This window comes from Wickerhamomyces anomalus, assembly GCF_001661255.1.
Source record: "Wickerhamomyces anomalus NRRL Y-366-8 unplaced genomic scaffold WICANscaffold_1, whole genome shotgun sequence".
Taxonomy (NCBI): Eukaryota; Fungi; Ascomycota; class Saccharomycetes; order Phaffomycetales; family Wickerhamomycetaceae; genus Hansenula; species Hansenula anomala.
The window spans coordinates 606,119-620,225 of record NW_017567110.1 but is presented as its reverse complement, the minus strand read 5'-3'; the positions used below and the strand labels follow the sequence as shown (position 1 = coordinate 620,225).

General features: G+C 34.4%; 8 protein-coding genes across 8 annotated transcripts; 5 read left to right on the top strand and 3 right to left on the bottom strand.

Moving 5' to 3' along the window:
- Window positions 1–684: 684 nt before the first annotated feature.
- Window positions 685–1,389, top strand: HTC1 (Htc1p; the record flags this gene model as incomplete). Its single annotated transcript, XM_019180363.1, has 2 exons — window positions 685–760; window positions 816–1,389. The coding sequence occupies 2 exons, from the start codon at window positions 685–687 to the stop codon at window positions 1,376–1,378; spliced, it is 639 nt and encodes a 212-aa protein (XP_019041045.1). The 3' UTR covers window positions 1,379–1,389.
- A 515-nt stretch (window positions 1,390–1,904) lies between these two features.
- On the top strand, window positions 1,905–3,128 carry WICANDRAFT_12227 (uncharacterized protein; the record flags this gene model as incomplete). The annotated part of the gene is made up of 1 exon (XM_019180525.2): window positions 1,905–3,128. A coding segment is annotated over one exon (1,224 nt), but the record flags the coding sequence as incomplete, so codon positions are not given.
- A 407-nt stretch (window positions 3,129–3,535) lies between these two features.
- WICANDRAFT_25335 (pyridoxal phosphate-dependent aminotransferase) lies at window positions 3,536–4,939 on the top strand (the record flags this gene model as incomplete). Its single annotated transcript, XM_019181132.1, has 1 exon — window positions 3,536–4,939. The coding sequence occupies one exon, from the start codon at window positions 3,536–3,538 to the stop codon at window positions 4,937–4,939; it is 1,404 nt and encodes a 467-aa protein (XP_019041043.1).
- A 775-nt stretch (window positions 4,940–5,714) lies between these two features.
- WICANDRAFT_26046 (uncharacterized protein) lies at window positions 5,715–6,608 on the bottom strand (the record flags this gene model as incomplete). Its single annotated transcript, XM_019181220.1, has 1 exon — window positions 5,715–6,608. A coding segment is annotated over one exon (894 nt), but the record flags the coding sequence as incomplete, so codon positions are not given.
- Window positions 6,609–7,158: 550 nt separating this feature from the next.
- ARG82 (inositol polyphosphate multikinase) lies at window positions 7,159–8,166 on the top strand (the record flags this gene model as incomplete). Its single annotated transcript, XM_019185318.1, has 1 exon — window positions 7,159–8,166. One exon carries the CDS (start codon window positions 7,159–7,161, stop codon window positions 8,164–8,166), a length of 1,008 nt encoding a protein of 335 aa, XP_019041041.1.
- Window positions 8,167–8,261: 95 nt separating this feature from the next.
- SUP35 (translation termination factor GTPase eRF3) lies at window positions 8,262–10,373 on the bottom strand (the record flags this gene model as incomplete). Its single annotated transcript, XM_019181100.1, has 1 exon — window positions 8,262–10,373. One exon carries the CDS (start codon window positions 10,371–10,373, stop codon window positions 8,262–8,264), a length of 2,112 nt encoding a protein of 703 aa, XP_019041040.1.
- Window positions 10,374–11,787: 1,414 nt separating this feature from the next.
- HSP42 (heat shock protein HSP42) lies at window positions 11,788–12,366 on the top strand (the record flags this gene model as incomplete). Its single annotated transcript, XM_019180876.1, has 1 exon — window positions 11,788–12,366. A coding segment is annotated over one exon (579 nt), but the record flags the coding sequence as incomplete, so codon positions are not given.
- A 123-nt stretch (window positions 12,367–12,489) lies between these two features.
- Window positions 12,490–14,021, bottom strand: WICANDRAFT_66170 (uncharacterized protein; the record flags this gene model as incomplete). The annotated part of the gene is made up of 1 exon (XM_019184032.1): window positions 12,490–14,021. The coding sequence occupies one exon, from the start codon at window positions 14,019–14,021 to the stop codon at window positions 12,669–12,671; it is 1,353 nt and encodes a 450-aa protein (XP_019041038.1). The 3' UTR covers window positions 12,490–12,668.
- Window positions 14,022–14,107: the final 86 nt, after the last annotated feature.

The following is a 14,107-nucleotide window of genomic DNA, read 5'->3' as shown; positions in this document are numbered from 1 at the left end:
CTGTTACATTGTTTACTGATCCAAGTGATGTTCTAATCATTACTAATGACTTCCCATACAATTTTGGAAAACCAATCACCCATTTTGTCGTTTGGTCTAAAGTTATAATAGAATCTGATCCTGAATCGAAGATTGGTGATGTTTCTGATCATACTAAAAACATCATAAACACTTATGTTAAAAAGACATTTGTTGATCAATTGGGATTGAAACCTGAAAATGTTAATTGGTTTAGAAACTTCCCAGCTATTCAAAGCGTTAGAGAGCTTTCACATATTCATATATTGATTAGAGATTTAGACAAGAAGGATTTTGATAAAGTTTACAAGACTTCTGGTGTGGTGTTGGATGAGAATGATTTGGCTTAAAGTTCATTAAAAAGACGCCACTAAAGCCTTCCACTATAGAGGCTAGAATTATTGAGAAATTATGTACTCATTTAACTGCACATAGAGTACATGGTGTATTTATTTAATAGTTGTAGAATTTCTTCACAACTCCGGTCCAGACTCCAGAGTCTATATCGGAGATAACACTCTGTTAACTCCGTCCGGAACAACGCTTCTTTTTGTGTCTGGAAAATTCCATTTTGTGGAAATACTGGATCAATTGATGATTTATAAACAGGAACAACTCCATTGGAACAACTACATCTTTAGGATTTCCAAAGCAACAGATATTATCATGAACCCAGTTAACCAAGACACTAGTATCGTGCGAGAAGAGCCGATTAGTTGGGAAGAAGTGTGCCAAATAATAAGTGAGTTTCAGCCCATCAATGTCACTTGAATTAGCATTACTAACCAATCGTATAGAAACTAATCACCTAGAGAGGCTAAAGAGATCCAAATCCAAATTGGCAGAGTATAAGAGATTTAAAGACTACCTCAAAGAGAATAACATTTCATCAACTGCCATACTATTAGGGGATGATTTACAATGGGCAAAAGTTGATTCAAACCATCAAATACTAGAAACTTATCTTGAAGCAAGATCCGACAAGCTGCTACGTGATCCAAGAGATCTAAAGATAATAGAGAATAGATTCCCATACAACTTCGAGTCAAATATTTCACATTTACTAGTTTGGACAAAAGTGCCAATTGAATCGGATCCAACTTCGCCAAGAGGTGATATATCAACATACACGAGGAAATTGATAAATAAATACATTTGGAATACGTTTGTCAAAGGATTAGGTATCCCAGAGTCCAATATCATCTGGTTTAGGAATTGGCATGCTTTGCAAAGTATCAGAGAGTTGTCTCATATCCATGTTTTGATTAAAGATCTTTCACCAGAGCAATTAAGCAGAATAAAGGGGACTCCAGGAGTACCCCTATCTGATGATGACTATATAGAACTAGCACAATTATAAAACAATCAAAGTGTGTCATGTGTATAGACTCAATTGTAATTGGTTGTGTATTAAAGCCGACTACACCCGTTTACCCTCTTTGGTCCCAAAACGCGGCTCGTGTGCTGTGCCCTTTTTTTTTGTAACCTTCTAAAAGCAGCGATAAAGAGTTTTCATTGTTTCAAGTGATACAAAAAGTCAACTTTACTCGCTATTTAAAGAGACAATAGACGTAGCTTATTTTCATATCAATAAACTCAAGATGTCAAGCAGCTTAGACTCCAGAATAAAGCTGATGAAGAGCGTGTCGACAGCTCCTCCAAGAGCTGTCATTGGTGACACGGGGATTTTAATCAAAGATCAATCCACGCTATACCAGAATGATAATTCCTCGTTATCAAGTTGTATAAGTTGTTCATCCACATACACAAATGCTCAAGCTCCAAGGACTATCCCATTTGCAGATATTTTAATGGCTAAATATCTAAATTCTTCAGTGGAGGATGGTGAAATAGGATCGGCCGTTGAAGATGATGAAGAAGAACCTGTTGTTGAGATTGTTTTCGCTAGAAAGAAAGGTGGTAACTTGATACCTACCTCAATAGTATTATCTATTGATAGTCTAGGATATGGAGATGTCGTTGAAGAGATTATAAAGTTGAGTTATGCAGGTACGAAGGCTAAAAAATCTATACTAGTATTGGTCAATCCTCATGGAGGTAAAGGTAAAGCTATAAAGTTATTTTTATCGAAATCAAAACCTTTATTAGAAGCTGCACAGGCAAATATTGAAATTAAAGAAACAAAATATTTTCAACATGCTACAGATATTGCAAAAACTATCGAACTAGATAAATATGATATGATTGCATGTGCTTCAGGAGATGGTATACCTCATGAAGTTTTGAATGGGTTTTATCAAAGAGAAGATAGAGTGGAAGCTTTCACCAAGATACCAATCACTCAACTACCTTGTGGGTCTGGTAATGCCATGTCAGAATCTTGTCACGGTACAAACAATCCATCATTCGCGGCATTATCATTATTGAAAGGCATTCCTGTGAGTATTGATTTGATGGCATGTACACAAGGTGATAAGACCTATGTTTCATTCTTAAGTCAAACTTTTGGTGTTATTGCAGATTCTGATATAGGCACTGAATCTCTTAGATGGATGGGTCCTTCAAGATTTGAATTGGGTGTTGCATATAAAGTGTTCTCTAGGGCAAAGTATCCATGTGAAATATCTGTTAAATATGCTGCAAAGAGTAAAAACGAATTAAGGTCTCACTATGATGAACATGTTAACAAAATACTGGATAAAAAATTGAAAATATCTGAAGAAACTTACAAATTAGAATATGATCCAAGTGGTCCAATACCTGATGATTGGGAACAAATTGATCAAGATTTAGCTGATAATTTAGGTATTTTCTATACTGGTAAGATGCCATACATCTCAAAAGATGTTCAATTCTTCCCTGCTGCATTGCCAAATGATGGTACTTTTGATTTAGTTATAACGGATGCACGTACAAGCATAACAAGAATGGCACCTACATTACTATCGTTAGACCAAGGCTCACATGTATTACAACCTGAGGTGCAACACTCAAAGATATTGGCTTATAGATTGAAACCAAAACTAACACATGGTTATTTATCAGTCGATGGTGAAAGTTATCCATTTGAACAAATCCAAGTTGAAATTTTGCCTGGGGCAGCTAAAACTTTGTTGAGAAATGGTAGCTATGTGGAGACAAATTTCTGAAAACATCTTATATATATATATTATAATAATCCATATTTTTTGTTGATCAAATCAAAGCCTTTTCCGTGTATGCCCATTGTCAAATATTGAATCAACCGTTGAAGCTTATATTCTTTCTGCCCAAACCAATTTTTGGCGCGATGAGTCGAAGGAAGTTTTTTTTTCTTTAACCGGTCAAACGAATTTATACCCACTGCAGGACATAAATTTACTGGAAAAAAAAGATTGAAATAACTCCTGAATTTCCTTGTTTTAACCAAATTCTCGAGGATTGGGTTGATTAGATCAAATTAAGAACAATGAGTGAAGACGAAGAAACTTTCGCTGCGTTGGGTCAAACTTTACCAGACTCAATCAAGAGTTCATCATCCCGTATCTTTACACAAGAGATGATTAATCCTTCTCCAATGGTTCCAGATATTCCACTAAATGGACATCGTACTCCTAAAAAGACACCATTAAATAATTTCAAAGAAGAAGTACAAAGAAATAAGAGTCGTGAGAGAACTCAATCACCAATTCCAATTCCTGGTCCATTATCTGATCCAAATGTTCATTTCCCAGCTTTAAATAAACAAAATGCAGCAACTGGTGTTATTTGGTGTACAGATAGAGCTAGTGAGCGTGGGTTCCCTAATCCAAATTGGGTCAATTTAGGACAAGGTATGCCAGAAACTGGTGATATTGAAGGATGTTTTGAGAGACCAAAAAATTTAAATATCTCTGTGGAAAGTCGTGAATATAGTCCAACTTCTGGTATAAAACAACTTAGAACTGCAATTGCAAATCTTTATAATGAACATTATAGACAGGGGAAACAATCAAAATATACTTGGGAGAATGTTAATGTTGCACCAGGTGGTAGAGCTGCTTTAACAAGAATTGCTGCTGTTTTAGGTGATGCTTATTTATCTTTTTTCTTACCAGATTATACAGCATATGCAGAAATGTTGTCACTATTTAAAAACTTTGCACCAATCCCAGTCCCATTATATGAAACTGATGGTTATAAAATTGATTTGAAGATTATTAAAGGTGAATTGAATAGAGGTGTTTCAGCAATTTTAACTTCAAATCCAAGAAATCCAACAGGTCAAGCAATGACAAGGGAAGAATTACATGAATTACATAATTTATGTAGACAGAAATGTCTATTAATCATGGATGAATTTTATTCAAGATATTATTATGATGGAGAAATGGGTGAATCAATAAGTTCTGCAAGTGAAGTGGATGATGTTAATAAAGATCCAGTTTTAATAATTGATGGATTAACCAAGTTTTATAGATTACCAGGATGGAGAGTTTCATGGATTGTTGGTCCAAAAGAGTATATAAGTGCTCTAAGTTCTGCTGGTTCATATTTAGATGGTGGTACAAATTATCCATTCCAAGAAGCTGCAATCCCATTTTTAGAGCCAAATTTAGTTAAACAAGAAACTATTGCCCTTCAAACACATTTCAAATTCAAAAGAGATTATTGTCTTGATAGATTGATCAAAATGGGATTTAAATTTGTTGTTAAACCAAATTCAACATTTTATATATGGGTTGATTTGAACCATTTACCAGGGAAATTATCAAATTGTTTAGGTTTTTTCCATGAGGCATTACATGAGGATGTTATTGTTGTTCCTGGTATTTTCTTTGATTTGAATCCGTTATCATTTAGAGAATTATCAGATAGTGCAATGTATTCATATATTAGAATTTCTTATGGTCCTGAATTTGAAAATTTAGTTAAAGGTATGGATAGAATAGAGAAGATCTTGCGTCGTTTCGATGCCTTGCCTAAAGATTATGATTCATGAATATACCTTCTTATATATATATTAAACACGATTGTACGATATTTTGGGGGTTAATTGTACTAAATCATCATTATTATAATTGAAACCCTATATAATCTCATTTCCGGGTAAATTTCCAGTATTCGCGAATTTGTTTTTCGCCTCGTTTAAAAAAAAATTTTGTTTGGAAAACTTTTCTTCACTTTAATCATTCAAGAAGACTAAGAATTTTAAGGATTAAAGACCAATTACTATCCCTAATAAACTTTTGTGATCAGATGGATCAATTATCAGAGATAGTATTGGATCTTTCAATTGGATCATTTTTCTTTTTTAACCCCCAGATCAAATGCCTTCTAGTTTACTCCGTGAATGGGTTAGTCCTGTTCATTGGTCTCTGGTTTAATAGAACACTTTCGATCTGGAAGATTAAATGATGTGTGTTTTATCAATTAATTTTGTTAATCACTTTATCATCATAGGACTTCTCCACCCTGATTGAACTTTATAATCGTGTCAATGGCAGGACTAAATCACTGGCCTACAATTTAATGTGTTTAGTATAAATAAGCATGTATATGATAAAAGATGTTTACCTCATATTACTGGATATTTTTCGTAAAAATAATTCATTCTCTTTCATACTGAACTGAAATAAAACCAACACAAATATTAATTAAAATAGTCTTTAAAAAAACACATTCCTCAACTCTTTTCTGTTTTTCAACTCTCTCTCTCTCTCTATAAAAATACAATCATGACACAATATAAAACACAGTCACTCACCAAAATGCACCTATTTGGCATATTTACCAGCAACAGCACCAACAATAACAGCGATAATGATCAAGATAACAATGATCAAGATGATTATACACCAACACTTCTTTCTTCTTGCTTTTCTTGCACTATCAACAGCTTTAGTAGTATGGCCAACACCTAATTCAATATCTTTTTGAGCACCTTCAACTTCTTGGTTAACATTTTCAACTTGAACATTTTGTTCAGCAACTAATTCTTCCATATCATGGAATAATTGAGTCAATTCAGCCATAGTTTTTTCTAATCTTTGTAATTCTCTATGTCTTGATTGAACTTCAGCTAATGCAGTTTTGGCTTCACCTTGTCTTGTAGCATTCAAAATGGCTTGAGAAAAGATTTGTTGACCACCAACATCATTAATTGCATTTTCAACCTCGGCTTCAGTTGCATCAGGTTGAACAATTTTATATTGTCTTGCAGCTTGTTGTTTATTTTGGTCTCTGTAATTAGCTTCAACAACTCTATAATCTTGAATCAGTTTCAAGAATCTTTGTCTTGAATTTTCCGCTTGAGCTTTCTTAGCAGAATCTTTACCAGCTTTTGATTGAGCATCTTTAATTTTAACTTTTAAAGTTTGTTGCAAAGAAGAAGCTTGAGCAATTAACCCATCCAGTTGTTTTCTTGTTGCTAATTCTTGTTCTTCATTAATTTCATTCAAGATTTTCTTTTGGTTGAATTCAATCAGTTCAATTAATTGATTATAGTTATCTAAGTCATTGTTTATAATAGAGATTTGATTCATATATTGGACAAAATCATCAGCACTAGCACCAGTGGCGACACCACCAGCTCCTTGTTGCGCACCATAGTTGTTTAATTCATAGTTTTCTTGATATGGGTTTGAATTATCATAACCATAGTTGTTGTACTAAAGAAAATGTTGTTAGTTGAGTTATCCGAAACACGATGTTATTCGAAACAGATGAAAAGACACACAAGCCTCTTGATATGGACCCTTTGAACGCGTTTCCACCATCAAATACTCTTTCCCTACATGGAATACACCATTATACTCCACCAAACCTTGGTATTCTCGCCACCAACCTCATGAAACCACAACATTCTTCTTTCCCTAGTTATCCTCGCCAACATCTGTCCTATTTAAAACGTGCTATGCCCTTTCCCCATATCATCACCCAGAACCACGCTACTCACGTTATTACTGTTATTGTAGTTGCTCATCTTGACGAATCCAACAACCGAGTCTGTGTGAAGTTGTATAAAATCTCCAACAACCTGTCCTTTGGCTTTTTGTTTTGATACTCGTTCCGTTTTGAAAAAGTCGAAGTTTTGATCACAAAAAAATTGCACCAAAAATAAAAAAAGAATGTGTCCCGTTTCCAAATGATGATTATGGGCTGTGAAGAATTTGAGCTAAAGGCAATAAATAAAACATTCCATTAGAAGGATAGGCTAGTATGGATGGGTTCACTAGGCTCAGGCATCAGGCTGCTGGCCACGAAGGACCTCTCGCTGACGAGGCACAGACGTTGTTCGTGAAGCCCTCCACTAGGCAGGAGATTGAGTTTTATACCCAGGTGCAAAGAGTAGCTGCTGAAGAGGAATCACAAGGGAAAGATGTTGAAGGTGATCGATTGATAGATTTCATGCCTGTGTTCATGGGTACTTTAGAGGCTGGTATCACGTCGAAAGTGGAAGAGACTACTCAGGTCAGTGAAGAATTGAGGAAATTGGATTTGGAGAGTAATAAGAAGGATGATGAACAACCATATTTGGTGTTACAAAATGCCTTGAAAGGGTTTAATAATCCATCAATCATTGATATTAAACTTGGGTCCATTCTTCATGACGAATTCACCCCACAGGAGAAAAAAGCTAGGTTACAAAAAGTTAGTGAAACTACAACTTCAGGTTCGTTGAATTATAGAGTTTGTGGGATGAAATTATATCATGATCAAACACCAGATTTATTCAAATTTGATAAAGAACATGTGAGTAAAACTGATGATGGTTATTTAGTATTTGATAAATGGTTTGGAAGAAGTTTAACTCCAACCACTGTTGTGGATAACTTTAAAATATATTTCCAACATAATAAATTATCATCAATTCAGCAAAGAATCTTGTTGGAGAACTTTTATACAAGATTACAACTATTTTATAACGTTTTGCTTAATTATGAATTGAGAATAAGGTCTGGAAGCTTACTATTTATTTATGAGAATGATCCACAACGATGGGAAGAATTGAATAACGAGGATCAACTATTTAGACAAGATTTCCTAGGTGATGATGACGACGACGACGATGATGATGATGATAATGAACAACCAGCCCCATTGAGTGCAATGTATTTGATTGATTTTGCACATGCAAAATTCACACCTGGTAAAGGAGTTGATGAAAATATTATAAAAGGAGTTGAAAATATCCTTGATGCATTAGATAGATTAGTTAATGAATAAATTTGAGCTACGTTTCAGCTCAAAACCAATAAATTAAAAACATAGATGACAAAGTTTTATACAAAAAGTAAAGTTATATAACTGGATCCAATAATTTATTCCAATAATTTGGTAATTTTACCAATAGCAATAGTTTGACCTTGATCTCTAAGAGTAAATCTACCCAATTGTTGATAATCTTGATAAGTTTCAACACAAACTGGAGCTTCAGTTTCTAAAATAGCAATAATTTTCATACCTTTTTTAGCAAATGCTGGAGGTTTCTTAGATTTTCTATTTGTACCTTTTTCTAATTTATGCAACAATTGTTTGAAAGTAACTTCTTCAATAGCAGTATGAACATGCATAACACATGAAAACCCAGTTGATAAAATTGATTTTAATTCCACAATGGCAATTTGTGCTTCAAATCTTGAAACTGTCTTGACTGGGAATTTTGGAGATGACAAGACAAACCCATTAGAAATATCTTCTTCTTCAACACCTTTTAATTTTAAACGAACTTGTTCACCACAATATGCTGCATTAACTTCATTTTCAGTTTCATTATATATGGTTAAAACTTCAACATTTGTCTTATTAGGCATCAAGATTAATTGTTGATTTTTCTTAACATGACCTGATTCAATTTTACCCTCCACAATAGTACCTAAATCTTTCATTTTACCAGAAATTGGCAACATGAATGGAGCATTAATATATCTGTTTAAATGTTGCATATTATCCAAATATTCTAATAATGAAGGACCATCATACCATGGACAAGCTTTTGGATCAACACGATCTTTTAACCCATCACCAGTATAACCTGAAACAGGCATGAATTGAACATCTTGTTTAACATTATAGCCAATACCTTTCAAATACATGGCCAATTTTGTGGTACATTCATCATATCTTTCCTTTGACCAGCCAACAGTTGGATCATCCATCTTGTTTACAACAACAATCAATTTATTAACACCTTGAGTCTTTGCTAATAAAGCATGTTCTCTTGTTTGACCACCTTTTTCAAAACCAGTTTCATATTCACCCTTTCTGGCAGAAATGACTAAAATACCAACATCAGCTTGAGAAGCACCACCAATCATTTCAGAAACATACATTTTATGACCAGGAGCATCCAATATAGTATATCTTCTCTTGTCAGTTTCAAAATAAGATCTACCAACTTCAATAGTTTTACCATCATTTCTCTCCTCTTTATTAGTATCCATAATCCATGAAAGGTACCAACCTTGTCTACCTGCATCTTTTGCCTCTCTTTCATATTTTTCCACAGTACGTTTATCAACAGTACCTGTTAAAAATAACAAATTACCACCCATGGTGGATTTACCTGCATCAACATGACCCATAAAGATGATGGAAACATGATCTTTACCACCATACATATCATTAACAACTTCTTCGTCAATTTCTTCCTCTTGTTCTTTTGTAACTGCATCTGCTGTAGTGTTTGCAGCTTTTGCAGGTAATGTTGGTTTAGCAACTTCTGATTTGACTGATTCAACAGGTTGTTTTGCGGTTTCATCTTTCGGTTCAACGGCTGGAGTTGATGATTCTTGTTTTGGTTCCTCTTTTGGAGCTGGAGTCTCTGGGGTTTGTTCTTCCTTGTTTGGAGTTGCCTCTTTCTTTTGTTCCTCTTTTGGAGCTTCAGTTGGAGCTGGTGAAGATTCTTTCTTGTCTTCAGCCTTAGCAGGAGCTTTAGTAGCATTAGCTAATTTGATACCTGAGCTTGAAGCTAGTTTCAAAGTTCTTTTAACAGTAGTTTTAGGTTTGTTCAAAGATGAAGCAGCTGCGGAATTTTGTTTTTGGTAATCTTCTAAAGACATACCACGTTGTTGTTGAGGTTGTTGAGGTTGGGATTGTTGGTTATATTGTTGGTTATAGTTGTTGTATCCACCACGGTTATAGTTGTTATAACCTTGGTTTTGATATTGATTGTTGTAACCACCTTGATATTGATTATTATAACCACCTTGTTGATATTGATTATAACCTTGTTGATAACCACCTTGATTATATTGACCATAAGAAGCTTGACCTGGGACAAAAGGTTGGGAGTTATAGTTTGGTTGGAAAGAAGAAGCAGCATTTGGATTGAACTGACGTCTTTGATTATAACCACCTGTGTTATTGTCATTTAATGATTGATTTGAAAAATCATTTGAAAGATTATCTTGATTGTAATTTTGACCAGACATTTTGGGAATAAGGTTAATTCTTGTGAAAATTCAACTAATTGAGGTTATTCAATAAGAAACCTTTACAAAAAAAACTAGAATATTGGTGGTATTCAACCAGAAACAGCGTTCTCATTACGTTGATGCTCAGCTTAAATTTTTTTTTCATCATCAAAAGTCAAAAAAAAATCGTTAAAAAATTGGGTCACGTGAATGGTCACATGTATGATCACGTGTTGATATTAATCAGTAAGGATTGAAGATGGATTATTATAATTAAGCAGTGGTTCATGGTGGTAATTCATGATCTTTCAAGAGTTCTGATGGAGTAATTGATGTAATACATTGATAGCATCTGGTATCACTTGTATCTGGATTCTTAATGAATCATGGATGACTACAAGATAGAGTAACGATAATCATTCATTCATTCAGCGTCATGGAGGTGATATTTGAACCAATTGATCACGTAGAAAGAGATATACCACTAGAATGATGGTATTATAAGGATATATCATCACAGAATGAACCTACAATTCAAAGCATAACCATCTTCAACAGCCATTTCAACAGCCAAATTCTTCCTGAACCTTCTAGAAATCATGGCTGTTACGGCCACTGCAGTATACCGAAATGTGGAGCAATGTGCCCTTGATTCAGGGGTGAAGCATAGGAATTATAAATATTGCAAAGCATCCATTCTGCTCTTCACCTCTGAATCCATCATCAACAGACACTACAACCAACAATGAGCTTCTACAACAACCCATTAGCTGACATCCTCAATGCCTTAGCTGCCTCTAGTGCTGAACAATCAACTAGACCTTCAGGTCAATTTGGCCGTCGCTTCCCAGGTCAACAACCACAACAGTTTTATTATGATCCAAATGAATACACTGGCCAAGATGATGATGAAGATGATGAGGATGATGATATTGGTGACGATGGCTATTCTTACTATGGTTATCCTGGATTCTACCCTCAACCATTCTTTGGCGGTAATACCGGTTACTATCCTCAACCACAACCTCAACAACAGTATACACCTGCTCAATTCGCTGCTCAATTTGGTGGTCCAGTTAGATCAAGATTTAGACAAAGTGGTTCCAATAATAACAACAACCCTCGTCAAGCTTTCCAATCTCCTCAACCGCCTTCTGCAGGTCCAAGCACTACTAATCTTCGTCGTGCTTCCCATTCATCTCGTCCAATTTCAAGAGTTTCATCTCAACAAAGACTCAATTCTCAATCTCAACCTTTAGAGGTTAATGATATCTTGGACTATTTAACTACAGGTCGTGGTAGAAAACCAAGTGATGCTGGTGCTGATTTAGATGCTGATCTGGCCGCAGCCTTGAGAAAAGAAATGGAGGCTAAAGAAGGTAGAGATCCTGAATCAACAATCTTGGAATCTTTGAAAGAAGATATTGAACATCAAGAAAATGATGATGATGATAAGTTAACATTCCCAGCACCATCTGGTGGTCCAACTGATACTTCTGGTAAATTGGAAACACCAAAACAATCAAAACCAACAATCAATCCACTAGCTAGACGTCATTCATCACTAAGAACTTTTAAAGATCCACAACCCAAAATTGAAGTTTCTCAGCGTAATACCAAAAACCCCAAATTACCATATTCACCTTCAATCAATGTTTATGACACTAAGGATGAATATAATGTCGTTTTAGCCTTACCTGGTGCTTCTTTGAATGAAATAGATATTGATTTCCATCCAGCTACAAATGAAATTGTGATTAAAGGTTCAATCAATTCAATTTCAAACTTGAATGAGATTGATTTAAAACATTCAGAAATTAGAACAGGTTCAATTGAAAGAAGGGTTAAATTCCCAACTTTACCAAAGATCATTGATGAGAATATTAAGGCAAAATATTTGAATGGGTTATTGACTATTAAAGTTCCAAAAGAGAGTAATGATGATGTTTTGAAAAAACCAAAGAGAAAAGTTACCATTGAAGATGTCCCTGATGAAGAATTAGAATATGAAGCTCATGGTGGCTATAAAGAAGTTGAACAAGATAAATCATAGACCATCGTTTTTGAACAATATTTAAATTTGCATAGAATGTATAGTTCCAGCTTTCGTTAGATTAATTGATTTATGATATTTACTTGAAAGGTTTTGTACTTGGCTACAACGTAACTCAAATATGATGACATAAATATTTGTCTATAAACTCATGACTAACAAAACATATAAAAATGATAGAAGTGAAATGATTATCATTGCACACCAGATGCTATATTTACATAAAACCTCAAAACAAAACAGAAATCAAAACTAGCAGATCATTCAATATCATTCCAACCTCTACCTTTAACATCTTTTAATTCTTCTGTATTCAAAATTTTACCATTTGTAAAATAACCTGAATTGATTTTAGCATCAATTTCAACTCTTGAATCTGGTGGAATTAATTCATCAGGAATTGGAATTCTTTCAATGATTGGAATACCTTGATCCACAATAGCATCATGTTTCATATTTGACATTGATAACATACGATCAATTTTAGTAATACCTAACCAATGTAAAACATCTGGCATCAATTGTTGAAATCTCATATCTCTAACACCAGCAATACATTCAGTTCTATGGAAATATTCAGCTGCAGTATCACCACCTCTTTTTCTAGCATTATAAACCAAGTATTTTGTAACTTCACCCAAAGCACGTCCTTCTTTTCTAAAATAGACAACAACTCCACTACCACCATTTTGAGCTTCTTTAACAGCTTCTTCAATACCAAAAATTAAATATGGACGACATGTACAAATATCTGAACCGAAAACATCTGAACCATTACATTCATCATGAACTCTTAAAGCTAATTTCTTATCTGGATTTGAAATATCTTCAGGATTACCGAAAATATAGACAGTTAACCCACCAATTGGAGGTAAGAAAACTTTAATATCAGGTCTTGTAATTAATTCTGGATACATCCCATTAGTATCTTCAAATAAAGCCTTACGCAATTCATTTTCAGTAATACCAAATCTTTTAGCAACACCTGGTAAATACCAAACAGGTTCCACTGCAACTTTTGAAACATTCAAATCACCATTTGAATTGATAACAACTTCTCCATCAACTTGTAATCTACCTTTTTCCACAGCATCCTTCATTTCAAATAATTGCATATGAGCTTTTGTAACTGAAATAGTTGGTCTAATTTCAACATCTTCCAATTCACCAACTTCATTGAATAACCAAGGGGTTAAATGACCAAAAGGATCCATTGAAACGATTTTTTCACCATCACTCCATTGAGCTTGAGTTGGGATCTTGAATGCAGGTTGAGCATTTGTATAATCGGCATCATAATTTGGATTCAATTGTTTTGAACCAACAGCTAAAGCATGATAAATACAATAAGAACCTGAATGAGCACCAATAGCGTTATGTTTTGATAAACCTTGTTTAATTCTTGAAGCGACAATTGGACCTCTAACTTGTGGATCTGAAGCGCCCCAATTTAATGGTAAAGGATTAATACCAGCACCATTGGTAAATGTGGTTAAAACAACATCTTTGTCTAATGGAACTTCATTTTTCAATTTCAGTTCATGTGTACAAGCTGAGCCATTGTGGATATGGTCTGTTAAAGCTTGTTGTTGAAGAATAGCAGCTGGCGCCATTTTGGATCAATTGATGTTTATAATGTTGTTGTTGTTGTGATGACACAAATAGATAACAGGAAAGCGCTGAATCAAACTAGATTGGA